The 12,800-nt window shown below is 41.9% G+C and overlaps 1 protein-coding gene across 4 annotated transcripts in view; it reads left to right on the top strand.

Moving 5' to 3' along the window:
• Positions 1–8,666: 8,666 nt before the first annotated feature.
• ACBD5 (acyl-CoA binding domain containing 5) overlaps positions 8,667–12,800 on the top strand; it is a 49,629-nt gene continuing 45,495 nt past the window's right edge. Inside the window, exons 1-4 of one of the 4 annotated variants that reach the window (XM_056800075.1) lie at positions 8,791–8,870; positions 9,366–9,454; positions 9,662–9,779; positions 10,149–10,336. In XM_056800075.1, coding sequence (XP_056656053.1) covers positions 10,261–10,336 — 76 coding nt within the window. In that variant the 5' untranslated portion in view covers positions 8,791–8,870; positions 9,366–9,454; positions 9,662–9,779; positions 10,149–10,260. Of the gene's footprint in view, positions 8,871–9,042; positions 9,219–9,365; positions 9,455–9,661; positions 9,780–10,148; positions 10,337–12,800 lie in introns of those variants that run through there. The other 3 variants (XM_016426335.2, XM_056800076.1, XM_007504838.3) reach the window with 3 other exon arrangements.

The raw sequence follows: 12,800 nt of genomic DNA, 5'->3' as shown, positions 1-12,800 counted from the left end.
ACACTATTCTACACACCACTGCTATCATAATGTTCCTCATGTACAACTGATCATTTTAAATCTTAGTTCCAAATGTGTCAGTGGCATCCTTTGCCTAACATTTAAGGCCCCCCACAGTCTCTCTTCACAACATCCTTCCCAGCATTTTGCTCATACATCTGTGAATTTTAAAACTATTCTACCCTAATCAGACCATTCTTTAGAAGATGTGATTTAGCTATTTCCTGATCAGCAACAATGGAGATACTTGGAATAACAGAGTAAGGTCTTGGAAACTCTACAATCTCCACCCTACTCAGTTTAACAAGATTTTTAAGGTCTGCATTAAACTCAAGATTTAATTATCTGAGGAGATGGCCTTCAACAGACATGTGCAAAAAAAGGACAGACCTCTGGGCTGTTCTAAGTCAAGCTAAGTCCTCATTGGTACAGATGAGATGCAGAAAAGTGATGTAAAAACATCCATATAAGACACAGTCAGTTCCTGCCTCTTTCTCTTTCCCCAGAGAGACGACTCTGGCTGGCAGCATGCTAAGCATTCCAACATTTTGGAGTGTTGGGTGGTGGGTTTTGCCCTTGAGCTGATTTCAGGTTCGGGCATCTTAGCTGAGCCCCTTTGGAGGTCAGGCTGATTCCTTCCTCCTTCATACTCCAAACCCTTACTCCCTTATCTCCTGATCTCCCCGATTGATACTAATCTGGTGGGGGGAGAGGGAGAGAAAAAACCTACTCCTTCTTCTTCATCTTCTCTACTATATCAATTAAATCACCATAAAATTTGGCAGCTGACTTGGGTATTTTATTATTTGGGTTTTTTCATTAGGATTTTTATAAATAAAAACCTTGGCGACCTAAATTAATTATACATTCAGTCTCAGCCATATTTTCACCCTTTACACATCTCCTTTACTAACAAATCAGACAATTGGTAACTAAACTTGATTAACTGTTTCCCAGTTTCATTCACTTAACAGTCTGCCCTGCATGCCTGGAATATACTTACCTTCTCATATTTCCAACTGTAAAAATCCTACCAGCTCTACAAGGCCCAGTTCCAGTATCATCTCCTTCAAGAAGTTTTCCTAAGCCCCTCTATCCAGAAGGCATTTCTTTCTCATTTGAATTCACAGTCTTCAGTTCACACCTCTCCAATGTACTTAATATATTATATTTTAAATGTACATATTTGTGTTTTTTCTCCCATAGGTTATAAATTCCCTGAGGACAGAGACTATATTTTTGTTCTAATTTATGTAGCCCAACTGATTACATATGTATAGAAGAATATTTGCATATATTATATGCTATAAATATCATGTGCATATGTAGACATATATTCATATTTCTACATATATTTACATGTGGCATGACATAATTTCTTTTATGCATGTAAGATATAATATACATGTGCACATGTCTATATGTGTACATGTAGACCCATGTTGTATATTTTGTGTGTTCAAATATTCATGTGTGGATAAATTCATATGCATAAAATATTATATGTGCATATATGTAAAAACTTAATAAATGTCTATAGAATTGAATTAGAATGAAGTTCAAACTCTTAAGCCTAGTAAAGTCATAGGACCATAATTCATTGTAAGAAAAGGAACCTTAAAGGTCATCACATCTAGCTACTCTACAGATAAAGAAGCTGAGGCCCAGAAGACTAAAATGGCTTCTAATGCCAAATCTAGTGTAAGAGAAGAATTTGCAAAAGAGAGAAAGATGCAAAAGAAGGAAATCTGATCCAATGAAGCAAGAATCAGCCCATATGGGGGAAGAAAAGAAGGGACTCCAGGGTGAGCACAGAGACTGAGTAGAACTCAAAACTACCACTTCAACTCACTCCTTCACCTGAGAGCCTGACAAGAGGATCTCAGAGGCTGGAGATCTCTCTCTGGATACCAACTGCTTCCTAGTGATCCCTGGAAGTCTTTTGCTCATCTCATTGTAGATTGGACTTTGAAAGAAGCCATCCACCTCTCTATCCCCAATTTGTCCAGAACTCCAGCAGTTTAATCAGATTAGCTCAAGAGTAGGGACAACCAGCAGCTAACTAGAAGAGGGGTCAAGGCTGAGGGCCTGGACCCCCAAGATTTGGAGGGGGTCAGTATGCCAGTCTCTAGGGGCTCCTGCTACCTACTTTCCTTACCCAACTTTCAATTTCCCTTCCCTGTGTGGTTAAAGTGTTATTAGTTAGATCAAGTCTGCCTACTTTCTGACACCAAAGAAGGGAACTGAAGATTTGGGGAGAACCATACCTCTCCCCAAAGAGGAGGACTAGCTCAAGACCAGGGCTGAGGAGTGAACTCAGATCTTAAAGGGAAAAGTGGTAGTTGGGGTACTGGGAGGATCCAGAGACAGGAAAATCTATCCTGCCTCTCTCTACATAACTAAAATCAAGAAGAGAGGCAGTGGGTCATTTCCCTAAGGCCCTCTCCTCCAGTCCTTAACCTCCACTCCCAATCCCACTGTCGGAGGAGACATATTCTGTCCCTCAGGAAGACAAATTCAGGTTGTCTTCACCAAGGGGAAGAGAGAGGAAGATCAACCTCTTCTCCCCCTCATTCTCTCAACCCTTTCTTTCTCCCCAATTCACCAGTTTAGGTGGGTATAACCTCCCTTATTGGCCTATATTACACTAGCCTTCTTTCCTCTGTACGCCACACCATCTCTCCCTTCTGATTAGAATATCAACAGTTGTCTATTTAGTAGCACAAAATCAATACTTGTCTATCAAAGTATATTTCTTTGAATTCTTCTCTGATAATTTTATCCCTATCCCATTTCCTTTGAGATTACAACCTCCCAAAGAGAAAGAACTATCTTTTACTTCCTTCCTATTTCCCACCACGCCTAACACAATGCATTGCATGGAGAAGATACGTAATAAATTTTTGTGTGATACATGCATTTTGTAAATTTTTCTTTTAAAAATGACTTTCTTTACAATTTATATTTGCATGAAGTCGAAGATTGATTTGAGGAGGTATTTTCCTCATGAGTTTCATTAGAAGCAATCATTTCTGGAAGTATTTACGTGAGTACCTTATTAAAATACTAAATAATAAAATAAAGACAACAATGAAGATCTTCAATCCTATTGTAAATAAAAATACATAAAATACTGAACGACAGTCTTTAATTCTGCAGTTGGAACAAATTAACTATTTCATATGCAATAGCAGTTAATAAAGCAGGAAAAACTAATTTTCAAATTATAATATGTTTATCTTGAAAGAAAAATGGTCCTCTTTTGTTATCATTTTAAAGAATCAGTCCTAAAATAACAAGAATTTAAATTTCCTTATAAAGAATTATTAAAAGAAACACTTAATGGTTTTTGGCTTCAAATATGTCACCGAAAAAAAAAAAAGAAAGTGCAGTTGTCGCATTTTTTTGAATTCCCAAGATGGAAAAAGTACACAAAGCAGTCTTTTGAGAATTCAGCAGCTGTGCTTTGAAAGACTCAGAAAGGGCAAATGCTAACATCAACCCCTTTAACAAATCTAGAATTCCAAATATTGCAGCTTTCCTCCTTAGAATAATATATAATTCCTAATCTATTAATAAACAATTTGTTGTCATTCAGCAATTATTTAGTACCCAGACTGTGCCAAGCAGTGCTGATGCCTATAATAAAAATATAAATGTGCTTGCCTCATTTGGAATCATTTGTTGAAAACTATTCTGATGTATCTCTTGATTTCACCTCTTTTCCAAAATCCACCCTGCTTCACCTTCCATGTGCCTGCAGTATTCCATGCTGGGTTGTGCCTCTGGCACCCCAAAGGAGGAGACAGCTGCTAGAAATATTGCAGAGGTAGAACTGACAAGACTTTGCAATTGGTTCAATATGGTAGCTAGAAAACCAAGGATCATAGATTTAGTGCTACCAGCTTTAGTCCTGAAAAAAGCATGCTCATTATGAGCCATCAAAAGTACAGTAGATTATACGGTGTGGTTACTGCTCAAAATGATCATGCTTCTGCTTTTTTAAATTCCCCATTTTATCTCAATCAGCATTGGGTGATTTTTGCACTAACCTAAAGTTTTAGAAACAAGTTAACTTTCAAGTTAGTTTCATTAATAAGAATCTCATTACTTCTGGGCAGCTGAGTAATGTCTTTGAGAATAATTTTGTAAAACTATGATTAAAAAAATTAGTAACTCTTCTGTAGAATCTATAAAAAGATCTTAGGAATACAGAATTAGTGCTAGAACCCCATAGGCTACCTAGTTCAACTCTTTCATGTTACATGTAACAAGGATTCAAAATCCTTTGCCACAACTTCCTACCTCAGCAGCCAGTGGAACAGATTAAAACTATGTCAGAAAGTCAGTGTGCTTGTAATGAGTAAAACAATCCTGCTACATACAGATAAGGAAACTAAACCAAAAGATGTTGAATAATTTGTCCAAAGTCATCTGAATCATCTGATGCCAAATATAATACTTCCTTTCCTAGTCCAGCTGTTTTGGGGTAAGTGGAAGTTGGGGGTCAGGGGATTATGACAACAAGTGGTTAATTGTGGGAATTGAGTTAACCACACTGGCTCCATTTTGTCACTTAATTCTGAAGCTAGTTTAGTTCCCTTTCTATTAAATTATGGATCTAGTTCAAATTCTGTCTTGGGAGAAAAATTTATTCAATTGTGAGATTCAGGAGAAAATTTTATTTTGTTGTTTGACTTTAGCCCTGAGTGGCTGGAAAACTGAACCCTCTATGGTTGCTGTTTAGAGACCCTTAACCATGAACCTAGCTTATGTTGACCAGAAACGCAGTCAGATTCTAAGATGAGTGGAAGGAATGTTCTTGTAATTTTATATCTTAAGCAACCCATGTCTTATCTGAAAACTGGTCCCCATGATCAATTATTGTTTCCATGTTTCTTTGATTGTTTACAGATACTTGGGGAGGAGTGGGACAGAATTTAGAGAATTGCACATACTCTCTCTCTCTCTCTCTCTCTCTCTCTCTCTCTCTCTCTCTCTCTCTCTCTCTCTCTCCACTTGGAAAGTCCCTAATTTTTCATTCAATTAGAAATCAGATTACTTAATTTTGTATTGTTTCCTTTTAATTAATTGGTCTTATTTAATTGTTTTTATTTTATGAAAGTCTACCTTCCTCTATATTTGGGGTCTAGTCCTAAACTGAGGACGGAATTTGGGTCTGATTTGTTAATCAATTATCATACATTGCTTAATAATCATAATGTTCAGAAACCTTTTTTCCCTTAACCATTTCATATTTTGCTTGTTTCAGGGGATGGTCTGTACTGGTAGTTCCATTAGTTTAAGGCAGGCATGTCAAACTCATATAGAAACAGAGGCCTACTAATCCTTACATAAGGATCCCGGCCTGAGCATATTGACTTAGTTTTTTTGTTGTTTTGTTTTTGTTTTAAACCCTGCCTTAGAATCTAAATATTGACTCCAAGAAGAGTGGTAAAGGCACATGGGGTTAAGTAACTTGTCCAGGTTCACACAGCTAGGAAGTATCTCAGGCCAAATTTGAACCCAGGATCTCCCATCCTTAGGCCTGGCTCTCTATCCACTGAGTCACCTAGCTGCCCTTTGATTTACTTTAAAAATATAATGTTATGTTTTGTGTTTTTTTCATTTTTTCTATCAAATATTTCCCAATTACATTTTAACCTGGTTCCAGTGCACTTGGGAATGTTGTAATTGGTCTACTGGCTACGTTTGACATCTCTTCGTATGAAAAATCCATCCACCAATTCAGCAATTCATCTATAATTTGTCATCTCAGGCACTTGCCTAATAGGTGACTTGCCCATGCTTACACAGCTAGTAGGAGCCAGAGGCCAGCCCACTCCCCACTATTCTAGGATGCATCAGATATTCATATTAAAGGATACCCTCAGCAGAGACCAAGAGCCCTGGCAATGAAAATAGAAGCTGTAAAAGTGGATTTGAATCCAGGATTCCAATCCCCAGAATCCTTTGCTCCACTTCCCCAGAGTGCTTTGTAATCACACTGAATTCTCTCCTAGGCGAGAACACAAATGATTATTTAAAGGAGTTCTCCGCCTACTGAGGGGTCTTTTGGACTTCTGTTTTGGAGCAGATGTGGCTCTTCCATGATGTGAGATTATCTGGTCTAGGCCTCTCTGGCCTAGGCACGTGTTTTTTATCCTGTATTTTCTTTAATCCTTAATCTTTAATAAACCTCATAAAAATATAATACTCCTTACAGAGAGAAACTAATTTCTGCCTTAGTCCCCCCTAATTTTTAACTATTACAAAGCCTTTCACTGTAGTGACTGCCAGTGATGTGAAAAAATCTAAGCAGACCAGCCAAAACTGGTGGTACACGGATGGTGATGGAAAATGTCAAGCTTAGCAGTTTTATAAGCTAGGAGGTATCTCAGTTTTGACAGCCCATACTGAGGTCAAAGTTGCAGTCGCTCAGTAGCTTATATAGTAGAACATACTTCAATGCTCATTGTTACTATATGCAAAATTCCCATTTGGGATGGCTGTAAGTCATGGAAGAACTAATGTTTCTGAAGATGCATGGTGGTTATGAGCAAGCTTTAATGCATCGCAGTCAAAGCATTAGAAAAGGAACTGCAGAGAAAACGTCATTAAAGAAAATTACGTATAGTTTATATCTGGATATGCCAAGAGAAGACGAGAAGTGCAGGTATGTTGCAAGAAACTCTCCACCCTTAGGCAAGCTTGGAGGAAGTCATGGATAAGGGTCACATTCGGGTGGTATTCTATTGCCCTTTCAACAAGCTCTTATTGAATTCTCGAGCATACTAGAGCAATAAGAACAAAAATAAGTCAATACAAAATAAATACAAAGCAATTTGAGAAGCAAGGATCACTCACGTGTGGGAGAATCTGTTGAGACCTTGTGAAAGAGGTGGATTTGAATTCGGACTGAGCTTGGAGGGGGGCACGGCCTTTCAGGGGCCCAGAGATGAGATGACACTTTGTGTGTGGCCAACACCTCTTAGGGTGGGGCAGTTGGGTGGCTCAGTGGATGGAGAGCCAGGCCTAGAGACAGGAGGTCCTAGGTTCAAATCTGGCCTCAGACATTTCCCAGCTGTGTGACCCTGGGCAAGTCACTTGACTCCCATTGCCTAGCCCTTGCCATTTTTCTGCCTTGGAACCAATACACAGTATTGATTCCTAAGGGTTAAAAAAAAAAGCAACAACTGTAGAGAAGAAACTTCCTCTATCTTCTTAAGTTTTTTACCTTACTCAATTATTGCAACCTTGCCAGGAAATCTAACCTTCCTCATTCAAACCTCTCAGACTGCAGTTTCAAGCAATGCCTCTTTCTTCCTTATAAATTTAGTTTATACAGAGATGACTTTAAAGATAAGCAAAAAACTGGAATGTCTCAGTCATCTTTATCGCCTACCATGTGCCAGGTGGGCCGCTGCGCAGCATAGTGGATACAGTGCCAAGCCTAGAGTCAGAAAGACTAGTTCAAACCAGGTGCGGATACTGTGTAACCCCGGGCAAGTCACTTAACCCTGTTTGCCTCAGTTCCTCATCTGTAAAAAACCAGCTGGAGAAGGAAATGGCCAAGCACTCTAGTATCTTTACCAAGAAAACCCCAAATGAGGTCACAAAGAGTCAGCCGGGACTGAACAACTTTATTTCCTTTTTTAAAATTTTTTGGTCTTTTTTCATTATATGTTTCCCATTCACATGTAGATTCAATTCTTAATAATCCTTCTCTGACCCTTTGCTATCCATGTTCTCCCCCTCCTTCCTTCTCTTTCCTGGCCCCCAGATGGCAGGTTATATGATAGAGGTTATACAGTACAGGAGTATTCCTAAAACCAAGAGGCCAGAGAGGGAAGAAAAGAAAGAAAGAAAGAACGAAAGAACGAAAGAAAGAAAGGAAGGAAGGAAGGAAGGAAGGAAGGAAGGAAGGAAGGAAGGAAGGAAGGAAGGAAGGAAGGAAGGAAGGAAGGAAGGAAGGAAGGAAGAAAGAAAGAAAGAAAGAAAGAAAGAAAGAAAGAAAGAAAGAAAGAAAGAAAGAAAGAAAGAAAGAAAGAAAGAAAGAAAGAAAGAAAGAAAGAAAGAAAGAAAGAAAGAAAGAAAGAAAGAAAGAAAGAAAGAAAGAAAGAAAGAAGAAAAAAACAGTATCTCGGAAGCCTGGTAGTGACCCCAGAGCCCAACTTCAGAGTCGCCTTTGAACTCAGCTCTACCTGTCGGTCGGATCTTCCAAAGAAACCTTTCCCCATCCCTGGTACTGCTAGTGCTCTCTCTCCGGTTCATCCTGTGCATGTAGATATTGTTTGTACTGGTAATTTTCATTGTCGTCCTCATTGGACTGTGAGATTCTGGAGAAAAGACCGTCTTTTGCCTTTCTTGTGACCCCAGCATTTGGCACAGTGCCTGGTACACAGGAGGTGTTTAATACATGCTTGTTGACTGATTCTCCGTCTCATCGGTATTTTGAAGGGGTTGGACCAGAACCATAGCTCATGGATCAGAATCACGGGCTATTCATCACGGCTGGACCAGATCCATCGGTTATTAGTCATGGTTGGACCACGACATGGGTTATTAGTCATGGTTGGACCAAACCATGGATTATTAATCATAGTTGGCCTCTATCCAGAAGTTATTAGGGATGTGGGACGCTTCAGGGAGAATCTCAGCGTCTTCCTTCAGGTTAGTCAAGCAAGCCCCGGCCCGCCTTCCAGAAGGTACCGACAAGAACACCTAGGGGGAACCCTGGAGATGGTTTGAAGGCGAGGCCCGGAAGCGGCGGAAGAGCCGAACTACATTTCCCAGAAGCCAGTGCGGAGGGGGTGGGTGGGGCCGGGACCAGGGACATTTCTGGACCTGCCGGGCCTGGCAATGCCAAGGTAAATGCCGGCGCCTCTGGGTACTGGGGTGGAGCCCCTCACCTGTCCACGCCTCCAACTGCATCCCAAACCGCTCCTTTTGTCCATCTCGCTGGTTCCCAAGCGACGAAACCTCACGCTTTTAGTGACCTCAGGGGCCTAGGCTGCCCCTCTGTTCCCTCCCCCCCAACACCTTAGGGCCTCCAGAACACGGGTTTCGGTGGAGGAGAGGATGCCTCCTGGGCTGATGAGGGGGCATTGGGAAAGGGAAATAGAAGAATGAGGAGGGGGTCCAGCTCCGCCCCGATTTTACCCCTGTTAGGGGGAGGGGAAGGGCGTAGAGCGGAGAGACTAGGGGAGGGGAGAAAGGTGAGCTGTCCGAGCTCGGGCCCGGGGGGCGACGTCTCCGCAGGTGGTGAGACTGACCCTTCCGGGCTCACCCGGTAAAATAAATGGGGTGATGCAGCCGCCTGGGAAGTGATTAACTTAGTTGCTGATCTCTCCCTTCTCCCCAAGCTCCGTCGGGATCTGTAGACCGGGAGGGCAGGGACTTTGGGAGTCTCCTTTGCAGCTTCACGAAGTACTTTGCTTCTCCTCCTCCTCGGGTTAGCCTGCACTCTTGCCCCAATCTCTCCCCATCCCCAACCTCTGGTGTATTCCATCAAATAGGGAGGGGGCGATCTGTCCGGGTCTCGGGCACGTTAAGGGATTGGGTTGATCTTTCCCAACAAACCCCAGAAAACCCGTTGGTGACCCCATCCCGGTGCGCCCGCTCAGGGTGTTTTTTTGTTTTGTTTTGTTGTGATTTTTAGGGGGTGGGGGTTGATCTCTTTCCTTCCTCCCGGGGGAAGATGTTGAATCGGGGTCCCGTCCTTCGGCCGCTGTGAGCGTAGAAGGAGCAGGAGAGAAGCAGCACCTTGCTGCAGCCAGGTGGGCGCAGAGATAGGACCCCGGAATGTGCGTGGGAGCCTGGGGCGGGCCGGGGATGCGTGGGTGGTGTCTGCCTCTGGTGGAGCGGAGGAGGCCCTCTCATCCCGTGGGCCATCTCCTGTGCCAGTGCTCTCTTCCCCTTGGAGAGCCGTGGTCTCTGGCTATTGGTGCTTTCCGACCTCGGGCAGGGCCTGGAGCAGGGGGTGGGGAGGAGGAGGGAAGGCTGGTGGGGTCATCTGGGTCCCTGCACCAGCTCGGCTCGGGAAGAGCCGGACAGAGTCGAGCTTTAGAGGGAGGATTGACCGGCTCTTCGGGTTCCCCCACTCCCTCCCCCGGGGGATGTTGATCCGCGGCTGCGCCGGGTGTTAGTTTCATGCAGGCTCCCGGGAAAGCCGCCGCCACTGCTGCCGCTGCTACTCTTGCGTGATTGCTGCCCATTGAGATCAGGACTTCGAGGGCGGGCCAGGGCTGGCGCCTGGAGATGGCGGATACCAGATCTGTGCATGAAACCAGGTTCGAGGCGGCCGTGAAGGTGATTCAGAGTTTGCCGAAAAATGGTAGGTGCAGGCTTGAAGTTCTCTCCGCCGCCCCCGGGACCTTGCCAGAGAGGCCCTGGGCTGCTTGCTAACTTCTCCCTCCATTCCTTTAGACTCCTAGTTCTGCTCTTCCCTAGATACACCCCACCTCCGTGCTAAGCAAATGTAACGGGGGCAGGAAGGAACTGGTGAAACTTCCCACTTTCCCTTTCCCCAGTTGTGATGGTTGGGAGATGGTAATAGTTTAATTAACAGCCTTTCAGACTATCATGTTCCTTGCTGACTGATGAAAATAAATCTGACCTAGGAACACCCCTTCTGGATAGCCCTGTACTTCCTATGGAAATTCCTCAGCGTTATAGAGAATCATCGGTCAAAAGTTGGAAGAGACCTTGGAGGTCATCTAGTTCAACTTCCTCATTGTACAAATGAGGAAACTGAGGCCTAGGATAGCTTCAGTGGTAGCCTCAAGGTCAAAGACGTAGCAGCAAATGGCAGAGATGGCATTTGAACTCCATTCCCTGACTCCAAGTTCATTGTTTCCACTGCACCAAAAGAAAGGAGCAGCAAAATTCTTTACTATTTAGGAACACTTGTTTATTAGATATGGCGCTCTCATTTTACGCTTACAATTTAGATCCCAATCATTTTAAGTTTTGTTTTCTCTTCTTATCCTATGCCAGTTTACTAGTGCTGCAAAGCAATGCTAGTACATGTTACCAGGTTATTATAATATTAATTTCCTTTTATTATACATTCTTATGTGTCTATATCATATAAAAAGACAATATTACACAAAGTCGCTTTTCAAATCTCAATTCTTTATTTTTTTAAAAAATAAGATGAGCAAGACAAAATTTTTTAAAGGCTCAGCCTTGAGTTTCCCCCTTGAGCAGCTTTAAGACTAACTTTACTTCTTTCTCCTGTTGGATAAGAAGAAAACTTGAGAATTGGAGGAAGGTGAATGTTAGGGAACCGAGAAACTGAAATTAGAAAATTATGGGGGGGGGTTACATTATTTAGGTGTCATGACCTACTGCTTGACCAGGAGGACTTTTAAATGAATGTAATTTTGAGAATTATAAAATGGTTAGGGCATTAGTACTGAGCTAAGAGTGAGGAAGATCTGGGGTTAAATCTTTCCTCTTCATATTTGACTTAATTTTTGGTGTGCCCTCACCACTTGCTGTGCCAAGATTCATCTGCCAGAGATAGGCCTGCAACCTTTTCTTTAGCTGAAAAAAAATCTCACACCAGCCTTTCCCATGTGCATTTGAAGTAAATGGCAAGAAACTATCCCCTTTTCCCCTTGTCCTTTTGCTAATCAGAAATGTTACATTTCATGGCCGTAGCCATGAAATAGAACTTAATAAGTACACAAGTACATGTGACTGATCAGTGTACAGAGCAAGTTTAATATGATTGTCTGCTAGTTAATGTTTTGTGGATAGCCCAAGTGTTGAATCAAACCATGTGAATTTTTAGCCCACGGGTAATATTTTTTATCTCTCTTGTGAACCAAGAGTAAAAAGATCAGTGTTTGTATTAGGTAATTGAACAGTTGTTTCTACTCTTCTCCTTGAAAAGTTTTTAGGCTCCTTGAAAAATGTTATGTAAAAGCTTGAACTGCGGCTTAATTTCCTTGTTCCTTAATCCTTAATAAGAGCCTGCAATAAACCTGAATCCTCTCTAGAGCTTATATCTAGCTTGTCCTTGGTCTTTAGGAACTTAAATTCTCTGGGAGTAACAGAGAGGCCTGATGACACGTACACTCTTATACACAATCTGTTTTAAAGTTTTGCTTCCAGAGCTGTAATAAAGAGGCTTTGGGGCATTTTAAGTTAAGATCATGTTCCCCAAAATAGAGGTAACACTGGCTCCCCCATTTCTTTCCCTCCTTGCTAGGTAGATGTTTTATAGTTACTCCTAAATGCATATTTGCTGTTCATTCAACAGTTATTAAATGTTTGATTTGTGCAGAGCACGGCCTTTCATGTGGTGGGACATTGAAAGATAAATGGGGAGTGTTCTCTGGCTTTTAGGCATTTATCTTCTAGTAGAGGGTTCAGAGAGGCAAAGAAGATAAGTGCACAAAAGAGGTATTAACAAGATCTACAGTGAGTTCAAAACTTTCAGAGAACACTGGAAATGGACAACCTTGTTATCTTTTGGCTAAACTGGACAAAATGTCTCTTCCATGTTCTTACGACAGAATTATCAGGATATTTTGTAATTGTTTTTTATACCTCCACCAAGACTAAGATAAAAACTGATGGCCTTGTCTGTGATTTCTAATAAAGACTCCACCTCACAGACTCTGGCCGGGTGACCTTGGGCAAGTCACTGGACCTCTGTTTCCCTCCATTTTTTCATCTCTAAAATGGGTATAATGACCATCAATGGCATTGCAAGGATCAGATAAGATATGGTAAAGCACTTAGCACAGTCACTGACATATCGTAAATACTATATAAATGTTAGCTAT

Source organism: Monodelphis domestica, chromosome 5, assembly GCF_027887165.1.
Source record: "Monodelphis domestica isolate mMonDom1 chromosome 5, mMonDom1.pri, whole genome shotgun sequence".
In the NCBI taxonomy this organism is placed as follows: domain Eukaryota; kingdom Metazoa; phylum Chordata; class Mammalia; order Didelphimorphia; family Didelphidae; genus Monodelphis; species Monodelphis domestica.
The sequence above is the reverse complement of the archived record's forward strand: the minus strand, read 5'-3'. Positions and strand labels throughout refer to the sequence as shown.